This window comes from Hemiscyllium ocellatum, chromosome 10 (genome assembly GCF_020745735.1).
Source record: "Hemiscyllium ocellatum isolate sHemOce1 chromosome 10, sHemOce1.pat.X.cur, whole genome shotgun sequence".
In the NCBI taxonomy this organism is placed as follows: Eukaryota; Metazoa; Chordata; class Chondrichthyes; order Orectolobiformes; family Hemiscylliidae; genus Hemiscyllium; species Hemiscyllium ocellatum.
The window spans coordinates 1,623,180-1,644,204 of record NC_083410.1 but is presented as its reverse complement, the minus strand read 5'-3'; the positions used below and the strand labels follow the sequence as shown (position 1 = coordinate 1,644,204).

The 21,025-nt window shown below is 45.0% G+C and overlaps 1 protein-coding gene across 6 annotated transcripts in view; it reads left to right on the top strand.

Moving 5' to 3' along the window:
* LOC132819292 (protein EFR3 homolog B-like) overlaps nucleotides 1-21,025 on the top strand; it is a 178,537-nt gene that overhangs the window by 14,117 nt on the left and 143,395 nt on the right. For all 6 annotated transcript variants that reach the window (XM_060830728.1, XM_060830722.1, XM_060830724.1 and 3 more), the window contains exons 5-6: nucleotides 5,530-5,664; nucleotides 8,037-8,115. In XM_060830728.1, coding sequence (XP_060686711.1) covers nucleotides 5,530-5,664; nucleotides 8,037-8,115 — 214 coding nt within the window. The remainder of the gene's footprint in view (nucleotides 1-5,529; nucleotides 5,665-8,036; nucleotides 8,116-21,025) is intronic.

Here is a 21,025-nt window from a genome sequence, read left to right as displayed (position 1 = left end):
CAGTAAAGTACTTGATAAGGTTTCCCACAGTAGGCGATTGCAGAAAATATGGAGGCATGGATTGAGGGTGACTTAGCATTTTGGATCAGAAATTGGCTAGCTGTTAGAAGACAGAGGGTGGTGGTTGATGGGAAATGTTCATCCTGGAGTTCAGTTACTAGTGGGGTACCGCAAGGATCTGTTTTGGGGCCACTGCTGTGTGTCATTTTTATAAGTGACCTGGTTGAGGGTGTAGAAGGCTGGGTTAGTAAATTTGTGGATGACACTAAACTTGCTAGAGTTGTGGATAGTGCTGGAAGATGTTGGGGATTACAGAGGGACATACGTAAGCTGCAGAGCTGGGCTGAGAGGTGGCAAATGGAGTTTAATGCGGAAAAGTGTAAGTTGATTCACTTTGGAAGGAGTAACAGAAATGCAGAGTACTGGGCTATGTAAGATTCTTGGTATGTGGATAAGCAAAGAGATCTCGGTATCCATGTGCATTGATCCCTGAATGTTGCCACCCAGGTTAGTAGGGTTGTTAAGAAGACATATGGTGTGTTAGGTTTTGTTGGTAGAGGGATTGAATTTCAGAGCCATGTGGTCACGTTGCAGCTGAACAAAACTCTGGTGCGGCCACACTTGGAGTATTGTGTGCAGTTCTGATCACCACATTTTTGGAAGGATGTGGAAGCTTTGGAAAGGATTCAGAGGAGATTTACCAGGATGGATGGAAAGTCTTATGAGGAAAGGCTGAGGGATTTGAGGCTGTTTTCATTTGAGAGAAGAAGGTTAGTAGGTGACTTAATAGAGACATACAAGATAGTCAGAAGATTAGATAGGGTAGACAGTGAGAGCCTTTTTCCTCGTGCTGATGGCTAGTACAAGGGGACATAGGTTTAAATTGAGGGGTGATAGATATAGAACTGAAAATGTGTTGCTGGAAAAGTGCAGCAGGTCAGGCAACATCCAAGGAGCAGGAGAATCGATGTTTCGGGCATGAGCCCTTCTTCGGGAATCATGAGGATTCCTGAAGAAGGGCTCATGCCCGAAACGTCGATTCTCCTGCTCCTTGGATGCTGCCTGACCTGCTGCGCTTTTCCAGCAACACATTTTCAGCTCTGATCTCCAGCATCTGCAGTCCTCACTTTCTCCTGGGTGATAGATATAGGACAGATGTCAGAGGTAGGTTCTTTACTCAGACATTAGTAAGGACGCAGAATGTCTTGACTGCAACAGTAGTAGACTTGCCAACTTTACAGGCATTTAAATGGTCATTGGATAAACATATAGATGATAATGGAATAGTATACATTAGAATGGCTTCAGATTGGTTTCGCAGGTTGGCGTGACATTGAGGGCTGAAGGGCCTGTATTGTGTTGTCTCGTTCTATGTTCTGATCTCCAGCATCTGCAGTCCTCACTTTCTCCATGATGACTGGTATCTGTAATGCTGGGGACCACTGGAGGAGGCTGAGATAGATCATCCACTCAGCACTTCTGGCTGAAGATTGCTGCGAAAGCATTAACTTTATAAGACCATGGAACATAGGAGTGGAAGTAAGGCCATTCGGCCCATGGAGTCCACTCCACCATTCAATCATGGCTGATGGGCATTTCAACGTCAATTATCCGCACTCTCCCCGTAGCCCTTAATTCCTTGCGAGATAAAGACTTTATCAATTTCTGCCTTGAAGACATTCAGCATCCCGGCCTCCACTGCACTCCGTGGAAATGAATTCCACAGGCCCACCGCTCTTTGGCTGAAGAAGTGTTTCTTCATTTCCGTTTTAAATTGACCCCCTCAACTTCTAAGGCTGTGCCCATGGGTCCTAGTATCCTGAGGGAAACAACTTCCCAGCATCCACCCTTTCTAAGCCATGCTTTATCTTGTAAGTTCCTATTAGATCTGACCTCAACCTTCTGAAGTTTAATGAATACAATCCCAGGATCCTCAGCTGTTCATCATATGTTAGGCCTCCGATTCCAGGGATCATCCGTAAAATGTGTCCGTGTGAATCTCCATTGGACACACTCCAGTGCCAGTATATCCTTCCTGAGGTGTGGGGCCCAAAACCGGACACAGTATTCTAAATGGGGCCTAACCAGAGCTTTATAAAGTCTCAGTCGCACATCGCTGTTTTTACATTCCAACCCTCTTGAGATAAATGACAACATTACTTTTGCTTTCTTAACCACAGACTCAACCTGCAAGTTAGCCTTTAAAGAATCCTGGAGTAGCACTCCCAGATCCCTTTGTACTTTGGCTTAATGAATTTTCTCACTGTTTAGAAAATAGTCCATCCCCGTATTTTTTTTTCCGAAGTGCAAGACCTCGCAATTGCTCTCGTTGAATTTCATCAGCCATTTCTTGGACCACTCCCCTAAACTATCTAAATCTTTCTGCAGCCTCCCCACCTCCTCAGAACGACCTGACTGTCGGCAAACTTCACCAGAATGCCCCCAGTCATAGAACATAGAACAGTACAGCACAGAACAGGCCCTTCAGCCCACGATGTTGTGCCGACCATTGATCCTCATGTATGCACCCTCAAATTTCTGTGACCATATGCATGTCCAGGAGTCTCTTAAATGTCCCCAATGACCTCGCTTCCACAACTGCTGTTGACAACGCATCCCGTGCTCTCACAACTCTCTGTGTAAAGAACTCGCCTCTGACATCCCCTCTATACTTTCCTCCAACCAGCTTAAAACAATGACCCCTCGTGTTAGCCATTTCTACCCTGGGAAATAGTCTCTGGCTATCGACTCTATCTATGCCTCTCATTATCTTGTATGCCTCAATTAGGTCCCCTCTCCTCCTCCTTTTCTCCAATGAAAAAAGGTCTGAGCTCAGTCAACCTCTCTTCATAAGATAAGCCCTCCAGTCCAGGCAGCATCCTGGTAAACCTCCTCTGAACCCTCTCTTTCCTATCTTTCCTATAATAGGGCAACCAGAACTGCACGCAGTATTCCAAGTGCAGTCTAAACAAAGTTTTATAGAGCTGCAACAAGATCTCATGACTCTTAAACTCAGTCCCCCTGTTAATGAAAGCCAAAACACCATATGCTTTCTTAACAACCCTGCCCACTTGGGTGGCCATTTTAAGGGATTATGTACCTGCACACCAAGATCCCTCTGTTCCTCTACACTGCCAAGAATCCTATCCTTAATCCTGTACTCAGCTTTCAAATTCGACCTTCCAAAATGCATCACCTCGCATTTATCCAGGTTGAACTCCATCTGCCACCTCTCAGCCCATCTCTGCATCCTGTCCATGTCCCACTGCAGCCTACAACAGCCCTCTATACTGTCAACGACACCTCCAACCTTTGTGTCATTTGCAAACTTGCTGACCTATCCTTCAATCCCCTCATCCAAATCATTAATAAAAATTACAAACAGTAGAGGCCCAAGGACAGAGCCCTGTGGAACACCACTCACCACTGACTTCCAGGCAGAATATTTTCCTTCTACTACCACTCGCTGTCTTCTGTTGGCCAGCCAATTCTGTATCCAGACAGCTAAGTTCCCCTGTATCCCATTCCTCCTGACCTTCTGAATGAGCCTACCATGGGGAACCTTATCAAATGCCTTGCTGAAGTCCCTTCATCCAGATAATTAATTCATAAAGTGAACAGCTGCGGCCCCAACACCGAACCCTGCAGGGCACCACTTGTCACGAGCTGCCAGTCCAATAAAGAACCTTTTATCCCAACTCTCTGCCTTCTGTCATACAGCCAATCCTCAATCCAAGCCAGTAGCTCACCTTGAACACTGTAGGTCCTCACCTGACTCAGCAGCCTCCCGTGAGGTACCTTATCAAAGTGCCTTTTCCAAGTCGAGGTAGATAACATCCACTGGGTTTCCCTAGTCTAACCTACTTGTTGCCTCTTCAAAGAATTCTAACAGGTCTGTCAGGCATGACCTCCCCTCACTAAATCCATGCTGACTTGTTCTAATCCAATCCTGCACTTCCAAGAATTTAGAAATCTCATTCTTAGCAATGGATTCAAGAATTATACCTCCAACCAAGGTTAGGCTAATTGGCCTATAATTTTTCATCTTTTGTCTTGATCCTTTCTTGAACAAGGGGGTTACAACAGCGACTTTCCAATCATCTGGGGCTTCCCCTGACTCCTGTGGTTTTTGAAAGATTACAACAAATGCCTCTGCTATTTCTTCAGCCACCTCCCTCAGAACATCAGGGCCAGGAGATTTATCAATTTTTAGACCTTATAGCTCTTCTTGCACTTACTTGTTTGTAATAGCTAGCATACTCAACTCTCCTCCTTGATGCTCCTTAATTATTGGGGTATTACTCATGTCTTCCACTGTGAAGACTGACACAAAGTATTTATTAAGTTATTCAGCTATTTCCTCATCTTTTGCACTGATGTGCACTGATTGGATCCTCCATCATTGAGGATGGGGATATTTGTGGAGCCTCATCCTCCAGTGAGTTGTTTAAGTGTCCACCATCATTCATGTTTGGATTTGGCAGGACTGCAGAGCTTAGATTTGATCTGTTCATTGTGGAATTGCTTATCTCTGTCTATCACTTGCTGCTTATGCCGTTTGGCATAGAATTAGTTCTGTTTGGTAGCTTCACCAATATGACACCTCATTTTCAGATACGCCTGGTGCTGGTCCTAGCGTGCCCTCCTGCACTCTCCATTGAACCAGGATTGATCCCCTGGCCTGATTGTAATGGTTGACTGGGGAATGTGCTGGGCCATGACGTTTCAGACTATGCTGGAATACAATTCTGCTGCTGTTGATGGATGCCCATTATTGAGTTACTAGATCTGTTTAATAACTGTCCCATTTAAATATTTGTAGAGACTCCACTTCCTGCGGTTTTTGAGAAGATATGTAGCTCGGGTTGAGGTTCAGGTTGTGAGTTTGTTCGCTGAGCTGGTAGGTTTGTTCTCAGACGTTTTATCACCATGCTCGGTACCATCATCAGTGAGCCTCTGTTAAAGCACAAATGTTCTGCCCCACTTCCTATTTATGTGCGTTGGTCTGTTACATTGGGTGATATCATTTCCAGGTCTTTTTATTTGTTGTCCAACGGAGTTTGCTGCAAATTGGAAATGATATCACCCACCGTAACAGACCAAGGCGCAGAATTAGAAAGTGGTGGGCAACAGAGGCTTTAGAAAAGTCTCACTGATGATGGTCCCGAGCATGGTGATGAAATGTCTGAGAACAACCTACCAGCTCAGCCAACAAACTCACAACCTGAACTTCACTTCCTGTCAGTTGTTTAAATGTCCATCACCATTCAAACCTGGATGTAGGTGGACTGCAGAGCTTAGATTTGATCCATTGTTTATGCAATCGCTTAGCTCTAACACTTACTACCATACTGTTTGGCATGCTAGTAGTCCTGTGGTGTAGCTTCACCACCTCATTTTTAGTTCTGTCTGGGATGCCCTCCTACATTCTTCACTCATTTTTATATCTCTTCTTGCTATCTCTAGTTTTTAGATGCTGAATTTGGCATCTCTTGAAAAGTTCTAATTCTCTTTAATAAATCTTTTTAGTCGTTCTCCATCACCACTGCAAGCAACTGAGAAGGAGAAGGAGAGTCCTGCTGCTGTAGCTGAAGGCTGCCTCCGAGAGTTGCTGGGCCGTGCAGCGTATGGAAACATCAAAAATGCCATCAAGCCAGTTTTAATGTACGTGCTGTGTTTGTTCAATAGAGTCCAAAGGACTGCCCAGTTTGCAGCTAAATTTGATGACATCACAGTGGAGCTGCATTTGATCAATGTAATGTGAGGAGAGAAGGAATTATGAAATGCTGTGCACATTCTCCCCTACCACTGACTCCATCCACCCATTCAATCCACTGTTCTAAAGAAGAGTCTCTCCAGACTCAAAACGTTCATTCTGTTTCTCTTGTTCACAGATACTACCAGACTTGCTGAGCTTCTCCAGCATTCTTTTTGTTTCAGATTTCCAGCATCCATAGCATTTTGCTTTTATTCATCTAATCCTCTCTCATTGCCCTATCTATACCCCGCCCTATCATTGAATCTGGCCACTCATTTAATTCCATTCCACAGCCCACTCTCCGCATCACTGACTCGGCATACCCATTTAATCCTCCCACGCCCACAGATAAATGTACACTGTTTCCTAATACTGACTCTACCCAGCCATTTAAACCACTTCTACAACCCTGTTAACTCTTTGTGATCACAGCCTTTAGCCAGCCACTATTTTCCTTACATTCTACATTAACTATAGAAAGAAACTTGGAGAAATAAGAACAGGAGTAGGCCATTCAGCCCTTTGGGCCTGTTCCACCATTCAATTGAACATGGCTGATCATCCAACTCAGTACCCTGTTCCATCTTTCACCCTGTACCTTTTGATCCCTTTAAAAGATAGCCCTAAGAACTATCTTCAACTCCTTCTTGAAACTATTCAGCATTTTGGCCTTAACCGTGTGCAGTGGTAGAGAATTCCACCACTCTTGGGTAAACAAATTTCTCCTTATCTTAATCCTAAATGTCCTTCCATGTATTCTTAAACTGTGATCCCTTTGTTCTGGACTCCTCGGTTGTCGGGAGCATCCTTCCTGCATTTAACCTGTTGACTTCTGTTAGAATTATATAGGGTTCTATGCGATACCCCTCATTCTTCCAAATTTCAGTGAATATAATCCTAACCAATCTAATCTGTCTTCATTCATTAGTTCTGCCAACCCAGAAATCAGTCTAGCAAATTTTCGCTGTACTCCTCCCTTAGCCAGAACATCCTTCCTCAGAGAAGGGGATGAAAACTATGCTCAATGCTCCAGCTGCAATCTCACCAAAACCTGTAAAATTGCAACAAGACGTCCCTGCTTTAGTTCTTGAATCTCCTTGCTATGTAAGCCAATATACCATTTGCGTTTTTCACTGCCAGCTGTACCTGCAGACTTATGCTTCGTGACTCGTGTATAAGGACGTCCAGGTCTCGTCTCATGCCATCATAGTTCCTTTGTTCAGATTCAGGATCCTGGTCATAGAGTCATACAGCACGTAAAGAGATCCTCAGCACAACTCACCCATGCTGACCAAGTTTTCCAAACTAACCTAGTTAGTTTCGCTCTCCTCTACATTGGGGAGACAGGATGCCAACCTGCTGAACGTTTCAGAGAACATCTCTGGGACACATGCATGAAGCAACCCCACCACCCTGTGGTTGAACACTTTAACTCCCCCTCCTACTCCACCAAGGACATGCAGTTCCTGGGCCTACTCCACTGCCAAACTCTAGCCACCCGACCCTGGGTGCCTAACCTGGAGGAAGAATGCCTCATTTTCAGCCTTGGGACTGTCCAACCACACAGGATCAATGTGGATTTCACCAGTTTCCTCATTTCCCCTACCCCCACTTATCCCAGATCCAACTTTCCAACTCAGCACCACCCTCTTGAACTGTCCTACCTGTCCACCTTCCTTCCCACCTATCTGATCCACCCTCCTTTTCAACCTGTCATCTTCACCTACCTATTGCATTCCCAGCTGCCTTCTCCCCATTCCCCCCTCCCATTTATCTCTCAGCCACCTTGGGCTAGCTCCCTATTCCTGACAAAGAACTTATGTTCGAAACGTCGACTCTCCTGTTCCTTGGATTCTGCCTGACTGGTTGTGCTTTTCCAGCACCACACTCTATGATTTTATGATTGTATAATTTGACTCTATGGTCAGATGTCTAGAAGTCTGATCAAAGGGATGGTTTTTCCTAAAGGATGAAAGCAAGGCAGGTGGAGAGTTTTAGAAAGGAAATTGAAGACTTTAGGGCCAAGCATCTGAAGGCATAGCTGCCAGTGATGAAACGATTGAAATCAAGGATGAACCAGAAACCAGAATTGGAGTTTAAAGAACGGGGAGGGACAAGGACATGGAGAGATTTGAAAACAAACATGATGCACTCTCCCCAACACTTAACAACAAGAAAGGTTAGACACAAAAATTGAATTTGTTAAAGTTCTATCATGGCAGAATTTGACGGATGGACCAATGTAAATATAAGTAAATCCTTGTCATTTGTTCCTCAGGCACTTAGATAACCACTCACTATGGGAGCCTAAGCTGTTTGCAGTCCGGTGTTTCAAGATCATCATGTATTCTGTTCAGGTAAGTGATTGATGTTCAGTGTTCACTAAATCTCCCTATTTGTTCCGAGACATTAATTCAACTATTAGTAAAGAAACTACAGCATCATGGTGACGGTATTTTTATCATAAACAGGAAGACACTGTTAGAATCAACAGATTATGTCTATCTCCTCACTTTCCAGGGTGTAGATAAACACATTGTATGGACTGATCACTGTCAGATAGTGATAAACCAGTTTGTTTGAAGTGCACTGTTACTTATTTCAATACTTGCTATTAGAGTTGTCAAGCTGAGTTAATGGACAGAGGCTCAATAGAGCATTTATTTATAAGTTTATCATTAAAGATATTAAAGAATATGGGGATATGGCTAAGGGACGAGGGGATATAGTGAGGAGATGATATATTGCCACCCTGTGCCAGGGTCAGGGATGTCTCAGAGCAACTGCAGGATATTCTGAAGGGAGAGGGTGAACAGCCAACAGTTATGGTACGTTTCGATACAAATGACATGGGTGAAAACGAAGAGGTTCTGTGAAATGAATTTAGAGAGTTAGGTAGTAGATTAAAGAGAAGGACTACTATAGTTGTCTTCTCTGGATTACTTCCAATGCAACGCTGTACACTGGATAGGAATAAGAAGATAGGTCAGATGAATGTGTGGCTAAATGTGTAGGAGAGAGGGCTTGATATTTTTGAATCATTGGGACTGTTTCCAGGGTGGTTGGGACCTGTACAAGCTGGACGGGTTGCACCTGAACCACAATGGACCAATTTCCATGCTGGGAGGTTTGCTCATTCCGTTGGAGTTTTAGTAGAGGGATGGAACAGAGAGTGGTTGTAAAGTTGGGAGCAGGGTCCAATCAGGAATAGAAAGAATACCAGAACAGTTGGGCAGGAGGAGAAGACATGGGCAAAAGGCACATGGAAGGTCTAGAAAGCTAAATCTTAATGCAAGGAGTCCAACTGGTAATGCAGATGAACATAGAGCATTAATCAGCAAATGGGAATCTGATATTGTTGCAATCTCTGAGAATTGGTGAATGAAGGACAGAACTGTCAGCTCAACATTCCAGGGTAGAAAAGTTTCAGGCCATAGCGGTGGTAGTTGGGGGAAAAATGTAAGACAGATGGAGGCATTGCATGATCGATAAAGGAAATAATAATTTCATTCATGAGAGAGAATATCCTAGAGGGCTCTTCAAATGAGGCTACCTAGGTGGATCTTTGAAATTAAAAAGGGGCGTTCACTTTGCTGGGATTTCGCTACAAATCTCCCAACAGTCAGAGGGAGATAGGGAAGCAGGTGTGTAAGCAAATCACAGAAAGGTATCAAAGAAACAGTGTTATAGCTGTGGAGGACTTCAATTTTGCTAACATAAACTGGAATCGTCTAAGTGTGAAAGGACCAGATGGAGTCACAAAATTACAGTGCATCCTGGAGAACATGTTGTGCCAGTATGTAGACACCTACTAGAGATGGGGCAGTACCATGGGCTGTGGAGCCAGAGGCCAGGGTGAGGTCTAAAATGAATATTTCATATCTTTATTCACATAGGAGGAATATATTGTAGTTGGACATTTTAGCTGGGATGATGAGGTTCAAGGGCATGTTAAGATTAATAAGGAGAAGGTATTGGATAATTTAATGGGTGTAAAGGTATATAAATCCCAGAGTCTGATGTGATGTATCCTGGCTTGTTGTGGGACAAAGTGAGGACTGCAGATGCTGGTGATCAGAGTCAAAACGTGTGGCGCTGAAAAAGTACAGCAGGTCAGGCAGCATCCGAGACGCAGGAGAATCGACGTTTCGGGCAAAAGCCCTTCAGTTTCTGATGAAGGGCTTGTGCCCAAAATGTCGATTCTCCTGTGTCTCGGATGCTGCCTGACCTGCTGTGCTTTTCCAGCGCAACACTTTTCGGGCTCTTATGAGAGACAAGCAAGAAGTTTGCTGGGGTCTTGGTGAAGATACTCCATACTTCACTGGGCACAGGTGAAGTGCCAGCTAACTGGAGGATAGTTAATGTGGTTCCTTTGTTCATGAAGGACAACAGGGATAGGCCAGGTAATTACAGACCAATTTGTCTGACATCAGTAATAGGGAATTATAAAATCCCTACAGTGTGAAAACAGGCCATTTAACCATCAAGAGCATCCCACCAGACCCATTCTCCTATCATATCCCTGTAACCTTGCATTTTCCACGGCTAATCCACCCAGCCTGAACATTCCTGGATACTATGGGCAATTTATGGCCAATCCACCTAACCTGCACATTTTTGGCCTATGGGAGGAAACTTGAGTATCGGAGGAAACGCACGCAGACATGGGGAGAATGTGCAAGCTCTACACAGTCACCAGAGGTGGAATTGAATGCCGACACTGTGAGGCAGCAATGCTAACCACTGAGCTGCCCAAAACTTATTGGAAAAAATCTGAGGGACAGGATTAATCAACATTTGGAAAGGCAGGGATTCATCTGGGATAGTCAGCATAGATTTACTGGAGGAGATCCTGTCTAACTAATTTAATTCTGTTTTTTGAAGGTGATGAAATATATTGATCAGGGTAGTACAATTGATGTGGTTTACATAAACTATAGAAATATGGAAAGTGCAGGTAAATAGGATTAGGATAGTTTGGTGTTTAATCGGAATAGACATAGTGGGCCAAAGGGTCTGTTTCTGTGCTAGATGACACTATGATGGAGCATACGGATAGGGAACTGAGGGATATCATGAAGGAATTAGATGACAATGGCAAATGGATGAGAGAAATATGGTGAATGGACAGAGGCTTGGATTGGTTCCTGGGAGTATGATGTTATTGCAATCACAGAGACTTGGTTGAAGGGAGGGCATGATTGGCAAATAAATGTTCCAGGACATAGACACTTCAGACAGGACAGCGAGGGAAGTGAAAGAGGGGGTGGGGGGAGGTGGAGTTGCGTTGCTGGTCAGGGATGATATCACGGCTGTGCTAAAGGAGGACACTATGAAGGGCTTGAATAGTGAGGCATTATGGGTGGAGCTAAGAAATAAAAAGGGTGCAGTTCCATTGTTAGGGCTATATTACAGGCCTCCCAACAATGAGTGAGAGGTAGAAGAACAAATAAGTAAACAGATTATGGAAAGATGTAGAGGCAATAGGGTAGTGGTGATGGGAGATTTTAATTTTCCCAACATTAACAGGGATATACTTAGCGCCAGAGGTCTGGATAGGACAGAATTTGTAAGAAGCATCCAGAAGAGTTTTCTAGAGCAGTGTGTCTGTATTCCAATGAGGAAAGGGGCCATATTGGACCTGGTGTTAGGGAATGGGCCAGTCCAGGTGGTAGAAGTTGCGGTGGGGGATTTCTTTGGGAACAATGACCACTGTTAGAATACTCATAGACAAAGATGAGAGTGATCCTAAGGGAAGAATACTAAACTGGGCCAAGGCCAATTATATCAAAATTAGGCAGGAGCTGGGAAATGTGGATTGGACACAGCTATTTGAAGAGAAGTCCACATTGATATGTGGGAGACTTTCAAAGATAAGTTAAAGACAGTGGAGGATAGGCATGTTTCGTTGAAGGCAAAGGATAGGAAAGGCAAGACTCATGAACTGTGGATGACAAGAGCAATCGTATGACTAGCCAAGAGGAAAACGGAAGCATACATAAGGTCTAGGCAGCTGAGAACAGAATGGGCCCGGGAGGAATATTGGAAGAGTAGGACCAGTCTTAAACAAGGAATCAAGTGGGTAAAAGGGGTCATGAAGTAGCTTTAATGAGCAGAATTAAGGAGCATCCCAAAGCCTTTTATTCTTATATTAGAAGCAAGCAGCTAACTAGAGAAAGGATTGGTCCACTAAAGGATAACGAAGGAAGGCTGTGTGTCGAACCTGAGAGAATGGGTGAGATTCTGAATGATTACTTTGCATCAGTGCTCACTGAGGAGAGGGATATAAGGAATGTTGAGATTAGAGATAGAAGTTTGAATAATCTGGATCACTTTGACATAAGTAGGGAAAATGTGTTGGCAAGGCTAGAGGTTATTAAGGTGGACAAATCCCCAGGACTGGATGGGTTCTATCCCAGGCTGCTGAGGGAAGCGCGAGAGGAAATAGTTGGGGTTCTGACAGATATCTTTGGGGCATCCTTAAATACAGGTGAGGTGCCAGAGGACTGGAAGGTTGCTGATGTTGTCCCCCTTATACAAGAAGGGTAGTGGGGATATTTCGGGTAACTACAGACCAGAAAGCCTGACGTCAGTGATAGGAAAGTTGCTGGAGAAGGTACTGAGGGATAGGATCTATTTATATTGAGAAAAGAATGGGCTTATCAGTGATAGGCAACATGGTTTTGTGCGGGAGAGATCGTGCCTTACCAAGTTAATAGAGTTCTTCGAGGAAGTGACCAAGTTGATAGATGAACGAAAGGTTGTTGAGGTCATATACATGGACTTTAGTAATGTGTTTGATAAGGTTCCCGATGGTAAACTAATGGAGAAAGTGAAGTCACATGGTGTGTAGGGTGTTCTAGCTAGGTGGATAAAAAACTGGTTGAGCAACAGGAGACAGAGAGTTGTAGTTGAAGGGAGTTTCTCAAAATGGAGAAAGGTGACCAGTGGTGTCCCACAGGGGTCAGTATTGGGGCCACTGTTGTTTGTAATGTACATAAATGATCTGGAAGAGGGCACTCTTGGTATGATCAGCAAATTTGCAGATGACACAAAGATTGGTGGAGTAGCAGAAAGCATATAAGGGACTGTCAAAGAATACAGGAGGATATAGATAGACTGGAGAGTTGGGCGGAGAAGTGGCAGATGGAGTTCAATCCAGGCAAATATGAGGTGATGCATTGTGGGAAGTCTAATTCTAGAGCGAATTATACACTAAACAGAAGAGCCTTGGGAAAAGTTGATGAGCAGAGAGATCTGGGAGTTCAGGTCCACTGTACCCTGAAGGTTGCTGCACAGGTGGATAGAGTGGTCAAGAAGGCCTATAGTATGCTTGCCTTCATTGGACGGGGTGTTGAGTATAAGAGCTGGCAGGTCATGTTAAAATTGTACAAGACATTGGTTCAGCCGCACTTAGAATACTGTGTACAGTTCTGGTCGCCACATTACCAAAAGGATGTGGACGCTTTGGAGAGGGTGCAGAGAAGGTTTACGAGGATGTTGCCTGGTATGGAAGGTCCGAGCTATAAAGAAAGGTTGAGTAGGTTAGGATTGTTTTCATTAGAAAGAAAGAGATTGAGGGGAGACCTGATTGAGGTCTACAAAATCATGAAGGATATAGACAGGGTAGATAGAGATAAGCTTTATCCCAGGGTGAAGGATTCAATAATGAGAGGTCACACTTTCAAGGTGAGAGGTGAAAAGTTTAAGGGGGATACACGTGGTAAGTACTTCGCACAGAGGGTGGTGGGTGTCTGAAACACATTGCCAGCAGAGGTAGTAGAGACAGGCATGTTAGATTCATTTAAGATGCTTCTGGACAGATGGGATGCAGATGCTTAGGAATTGGGCGACAGGTTTAGACAGTAGATTTGGATCGACTCAGGCTTGGAGAGCTGTTCCTGGGCTGTAAATTTTCTTTGTTCTTGTTGAGTTACTTCTCAGAACTAGGCCTTCCAGTGCAACTTGTCCTTACCGTCCAGTCATCCTAAACTGATTGTTTCCCATTACCAGCATTTGGGCCATAACCCTCTAAACCCTTCCTATTCATGTACCCAGCAGCTCGTTCCATACATCCGTGACCTTCTGCATAAAAAAGTTGCCCTTCAGGTCACTTTTAAATCTTTCTCCTTTCACTTTTAACCTATGCCCTCTAGTTTTGGACTCCCCTATTTGGGAAAAAGACCTTGGCTATTCAATCTATCCATTATAAATTTCTATAAGGTCAGTCCTCAGCCTGCAATGCTCCAATGCTCTCCATTAGAGATGTACAATCCCTTAGCACATCTCTCCCCATCAGGATGGTCTTAGAGCTCTCTACTTCTTCCTGGGAAAAAGACCTGAACCAACCCCATCCACCATCAGCCTTCTCCTCCTGGCCTCGTCCTCACCCTGAATAACTTATTTTTTAACTCCCCTCACTTTGTTCAGGTCAGAGGGGTGGTTATGGATATCTGCATGGGCCCCAGTGTCTTTGTAGGGTACATTCCTTGTTCCAGTGCTATTCCAGCACCCACCCGCACCTCTTACTCCAGTATATCAATGATATCATCAGTGCTGCTTCCCTCTTATCCAAAATTAGAAAAATTGAAGAATTTTACTTCCAATTTCCACCCTGCATTCTCCTTCACCTCATCCATCTCTGACTCCTTGACATCTATGTTTCCATTTTTGGTCTAGGCTGATCACTGATATCAATTACAAACCTACCAAATCCCATAGTTACCTTGACTCATGCACCATACTCTGTGTGAAAAGGTTGCACCTCAGGTTTCTCTTAAACCGTTCCCCTCTCACCTTAAACCAATGCCCTCTAGCTTTGGACTTCACTATCCTGGGAAAAAGACCTTCTCTTGCCACCCTATCCATGCCCGTCATGAGTTTATAAATCTCTATTGGGTCACTCTTCAACTTGCATTCTCACACCCTACTTCCTGTAAAGACTCTATTTCATTCACCCAGTTCCTCCAACTTCATCGCATTTGTTCGTTCTGAACCTTGACTACAGTTCTCCCCAATACCACACCACCCCGGCCCCTGAAAAACACAATCCCCTACTCCCAATTCCTTTGCCTCCAACATTCTGCTGTCAGGATGAGCGATTCCACTCCATGACATCTTAAATCTCCTCCTATTGTGAGGACCATAATTTTCCCTCCCCATGATCAATGGTGCCCTCACCTTTGATCAATTCCACCTCTTCCAATTCCATAAGACCATGAGACAGAGGAGCAGAAATTAGGCCATTCAGCCCATTGTGTCTGCTCTGCCATCCAATCACGGCTGATAAGTTTGTCAACCCCATTCTCACACTTTCTCCCCATAACATTTGATCCTCGGCATACTCAAAAACCTATCTATTTCAGTCTTAAATATACTCAATGACCTGGCCTCCACAGCCTTTTGTGGCAATAAATTCCATAGACTCACCGCTCTCTGGCTGAAGAAGTTTTTCCTTACCTCCATTCTAAAAGGTCTTCCCTTTACCCCAAGGCTATGCCTTCGGGTCCGAGTATTCCCTACCAATGGAAACATCTTCCCATCATCTACTCTGTCCAGGCCATTTAGTATTCTGTATGTTTCATTTAGAGATGTTTCATTCCTGAGATATGGGGCCCAAAACTGTGCACAGTACTCCAAATACTGTCTGACCAGAGCCTTACACAGCCTCAGAAGCACATCCCTGCTTTTGTATTCAAGTCCTCTCAAAATAAATGCCATCATTGCATTTGCCTTCCTAACGACTGACTCAACATGCAAGTTTACTTTGAGAGAATCCTGGACTAGAACTCCCAAGTCTCTTTATACTTCAGACTTCTGAATTTTCTTCTCATTTAGAAAATAGCCCATGCCTCTCTTCTTCCGACCAAAGTGTATGACTTCACATTTTCCCACATTGTACTCTATCTGCCACTTCTTTTCTCATTCTCCTGCCCTGTCCAAATCCTTCTGCAACCTCTCCGCCCCTCCATGCTCCCTGTCCCTCTACCTACCTTTGTAAACTTAGTCAGAATGCCCTCAGTTCCTTCATGTAGATCATTAATGTATAAAGTGAAAAGTTGTGGTTCCAACACTGAGCGTTGTGGAACGACACTTGTAACGGGCTGCCATCCTGAGAAAGACCCTTTCGTTTCCACTCTGTGCTTTCTGCCAGGCAGCCAAGTTTCTATCCATGCTCGCACATTGCCTCTGACACCTTGGGTCCTTATCTTACTCAGTAGCTTCCTGTGCAGCACCTTGTCCAAGGACTTCTTGAAATCCAGGTCGATAACATCTATTGGCTTTCCTTGGTCTAACTTGGTTGTTATTTCCTCAAAGAATTGTAGCAAATTTGTCAGACATGACTTCCCCTTGACGAAGCCGTGCTGACTTTGCCCTATTTTACCAGGTATTCAGAAATTTCATCCTTCACAATGGATTCCAGGGTCTTACCCACGACCAAGGTTCGGTTAATCAGTTTGTAATGTTCAGTCTTTTGCCTTACTACTTTCTAAACAGGGGTGTCACGGTAGCAATTTTCCAGTCCTCAGGAACTCTCCCTGATTCTAGCGATTCCTGAAAGATCACCATTAACACCTCCCCTATCTCTTCAGCTATCACCCTTAGAACTCTGGGGTGTAGTTCATCTGGTCCAGGTGATTTATCCACCTTCAGGACATTCAGTTTTTCTGGCCCCTTCTTCTCGGTATCTTGGCCCCTCACTGTCTTGAATTTTTGGGATATTACTTGTGTCTTCCATCGTGAACACTGAAGCAAAATAATTATTCAGCTCCTCAGCCATTGCCTTGTTCCCCACTACTATCTCTCCAGCATCATTTTCTAGCTGCCCAATGTCCACTTTGGCATCTCTTTTGCCCTTTATATATCTAAAGAAACTCTTATAGTCTTCCTTTATATTAATGGCTAGCTTGCCCTCATATTTAATCATTCCCCTTCTTATTTAATTTTTTGTTGCCCTCTGTTGGTCTTTGTAAGCTTCCCAATCCTCTGGTTTCCCACTGCCCTTTGCCACATTATATGCTTTCTCTTTTGCTTTTATTCTTTCCCTGACTTCTCTAGTCAGCCATAGTTGCCTCATCCTCCCTGTATCATGCTTCTTTTTCCACACCTCCACCCTCGAACCTGACCCCCACCCCAACCCCTGCAATGGAATCCCTTCGTCCTCACATTCCACCCCAGCATTTTCCAAATCCATAGCATCATCCTCCGCCACTTTCATGACCTACAGACAGACGCCACCACCAAAATATATTTTCTTCCATTCTCCTATCTGCATTCCGTAGGGACCATTCTCTCTGTGACTCCTCTTTTATGGTCCACACTCCCCAGCAACCCCCTCTCCATGCCTAACCTCTTCCCCTGTTGCCATAAGAGGTACAAAACTTGTGCCCACACCTCTCCCCTCATCTCAGTCCAAGGCCACAAAGGATCATTCCAAATCCGGCACAGATTTAGTTGTATATCCTCCAACCTCATTTATTGCATATGGTGTTCTCAATGTGTCTCCTCACAATTGGAGAGAAGGAATGCAAACTCACAGAACGCATCAACCAACCCCACCTTCCTGTGGCCATCAACTTCAACTCCCCCTCCCAGTCTTCTGAGGGAATTTCCATTCTGGACCTCCTCCACCGGCTACACAAGACCTCCTGTAAACTGGAGGAGGAACACCTCATCTCGGGAGCCTCCAACCACATGGTTTGAACATTGAATTCACCAGTTTCCAAATCTCCCTCTCCCATCTCATCCCACATCCAATCCTCTGACTCAGATTCGCTCTCTTGACCTGACCTACCTACCATCTTCATTCCCACTTATCCACTGCACACCTATCACCAACACCTCCTATCTTCGCCTACCTATTGTCATCCTACCTATGTTCTCCGCCCCATTTATCTCTCAGCCCCCTTCTTCCAAACCAGTCCTGAAGAAGGGTTATGCCCATAACATTGATTCTCCTGATCCTCGGATGCCGCCTGACCTGCTGTGCTTTTCCAGCAACACACTCTCGACTCTGTTCTGATGATGTCAAATTCAACGATGGGGCCACTGAAATGTCCAACTTCTTCCTCAACCAAGGATTCCACAGTTGACAGGACCCTCAGCCGTGTCTAACCCACCTCCTGCACTTCGGCTTTCATCCCCTTTCTTCCCAACCCCTTTAGTGATAGTGTCCTCCTTGTCCTCACCTACCATCCCACCTCTTTTTTAGATACAAGCCACCACAGCTGTCTGTCCTCCAGCAACTGTGGTCAATCTGCAGATTTCTCCACACACCCTGATCAGTGAATGATATAGAAATGAGACGAAACAGCTATACATCAAAAAGATCCTGGGAGATTCAAGATAACGGTGACCCAGTAGGTCTGCTTTGCTGAGCTCTGCACCAGAACCCAGACAAAGTGGGGCACTCACCCTCCCTTTAATACTTAATGTGCTGGAAATAACCATTTCTTGATCCCTAGAAGTATCTAGTATTAGTTTGAAATTGTTAAGAAAATGACCAAAGGTAAGGGAGCATGAGGATGGTATCAGGCAGGGACCCCCCCCCCCCCGCAACAATGGACACACCTGTGGCCGCAGCATCAGCCTCCACAACTGCCCCAGGGGACTCAACTATGGAGCCGAGCCTGATCTCAGACTTTACAAAACTCTGCGAGAAAATTGATTCATGGATGGATGAGACCCGGGCCAGGTTTGAATCGATCTCGGTCTTGCTTCGCAGACATCACCAGGAGATCCAGCATCTCGGACAGCATGTTGGGGAGGCAGCATGTTGGGGAGGCAGCATGTTGGGGAGGCAGAGCAATGAGCTGTGGCTTCTGAGACCATGGCGGAATCCTCAGCGGGTCGGGTTCAGGTTCTGGAATGGCGAATGCAGGTCTTGGAGGAGCAGGTCAACGACCTCGAAATTCGAGGTCGTCGGAAGAACATCTGTTTGGTGGGGCTTCCTGAACTGGAGGAAGAAGACCAGCTCGTCAGCTTCTTGGAGAAATGGCTGCGCAGTTTCTGAAGCTGGAGGTTGACGTAGGCCGGGTACGGATCAAGCGGGCCCAGTTGGTCGCAGTACGTAGGCCTGGATCAGACCAGCACCCCCACCTCCCCACGCCCCACTCCTAGTGCATCTCCATCATTACAGAGACAAACATATGATGCTGGAAGCCTCTAGAGCATTGGAGAAGGATCCTCAGGCTCTGATATACAAAGGATCATGAATTATGCTTTTCCAGGACTTCTCTCTGGTCATGATTTGTAAGAGGAAGGCCCTTGATGAGATAAAAAGGTGGCTGAGGGGCTTGAATATCCAGTAATCCGTTAGATATCCGGCGATATTGCTATGCAGCCATGGAGGGTCCGTGTTCAATTTTGATTGACCAAAAAAGGCAAAGGACTGCTTGGATGCTTTAAAATAGCCTGACTGGCTTGAATAATATGGACAATTATGTTTATTTTGGTTTTTTTTCTGTAGTTTGCCTCATTTACTTGGTTGTTAGGGGGTGGTCTTGTTCTTTTTGATATATGTCGGAGTCATAATTATTTCCTTTGTTTTTTCTCCTCTACCTTCTCTCTCCCTTCCCATCATCCTTTGTTTTCCTGTTTTTTTCTTATTATTTCCTTTTGTTCTTTTCTGGTTTGGGATAGGGGTGGGAATGTGGTGGGAGGGAGCGGGGAGAGGGCTTTTTTTTTTGTTCTCCAAGGAGTGCCTAGGGTTACAGTATGGAGGGGATGGATTGACTTTTAACTTTCTTGTTTTAAGATTTTTTTTTCTTATTTCGTGTTGTCTGGGGCAGGGGCATGGCTTCAGCTAGAAGGAGTCATAGCGGTGCTAATGGATGGTATGGGCGCCCCATGTGGGCAAGGGGGAAAGTCTCCTGTCAGTTATGTTTTATGTTGGTATGTTGTAGAAGTAACTGTTAGAAGTTTTGATTTGGTCGCTTTGGAAGTTGCATTTTTAAACTTATACGAACTGTTTGTGGTTTTCACTCAGTGTGCTGTGAGTGTGGTTCTTCCTCCTGGAAGTCCACGAACTGTTTTGGATGATCATGTCAAGCCATTTGTTTAACTGGTGCACCAGGATTGTTAAGGGGAGTCTTTCACCAATTAAGAGAAAAAAGATACTGTCAAGCCCTAGAAAAGAGAGGGTTGATGTAGCCTTGTTGCAAACAACGCATTTAACCGATAAGGAGCATTTGAAGTTGCAATGGGGAGGATTCGGCCAGGTGTTTTTCTCATCCTTTAATTCAAAAAGTAGAGGAGTGGCTATTCTCATTCAGAAGAACCTCCCATTTCAAATGCTAGGCCAAATAAAGGATGAGTCCGACAGTTCATAATTCTTAAAGCTTTAATACATGGAGAGGAATATGAGATTCTGAATGTATATTGCACCACCCACCCCGGCACATACCCTTAAATTCTTAACGGATGCAGTTTCTAGATTGATTGCCTTTGGGGCACGTCACACAATTGCAGGGGAACCTCGATTATCTGAACGAGATGGGCGGGCACTATTTCGTTCGGATAATTGATTATCGGTTAATCGATTAAATGCCTTTTCTCTAGGGCTCGGAGTTTTTAAAGTCTGCTCCACGTTCAGGAGGTAAGGCAGCATCACAGCACACGAGCCCCCGCCCCCAATACCGCCCCCGGCCAATACTGTCCCCCGCCCCCAATACCGCCCCCCAACACCGCCCCTCCCGCCCCCTCACCCCCCGTCCAACACATCCCCTGCCCCCAAACAATGCCCCCTGCCTGCCCCCATCCCACACCATCCCCTCCCCTCCAACTGTCCAACACCCCCCCCCCACCCCCAACAGTCCAACACTGTCCATGCCCCCACTCCAGGGCAGCCATACTGGACACCAATAATAAGACTGCTGCTGCTGCTGTTGCTGCTGTTGCTGCTGCTGCCGCCTTTCTGGGGTAAGACTCCAAATAGCGCACGCACACACACGCACAACTTTAACTGCAACTTTTTGACAGGTTCCACCTCTTCCCTGTACAGGACAATGTTGGGTAGATTATCTGGGGGAGGGGGTTTAGGGTACACCCCTCTGTAGAACTCCAGGGAAAGTGTGGGGGGGGAGAGAGGGCTGGAGGCCAGTCATTTGGAGATGGTGCTGTTTAATCACTGTAAACAAAAGACACGATCACAGTTGGAAACACGTCTTTGATGTAATGTTTCTATCAGGACCTCGAGATCGCCTTCGGATAATCCAAATTTCGGATAATTGGTATTCAGATAATCGAGGTTCCTCTGTATCGGGGAGA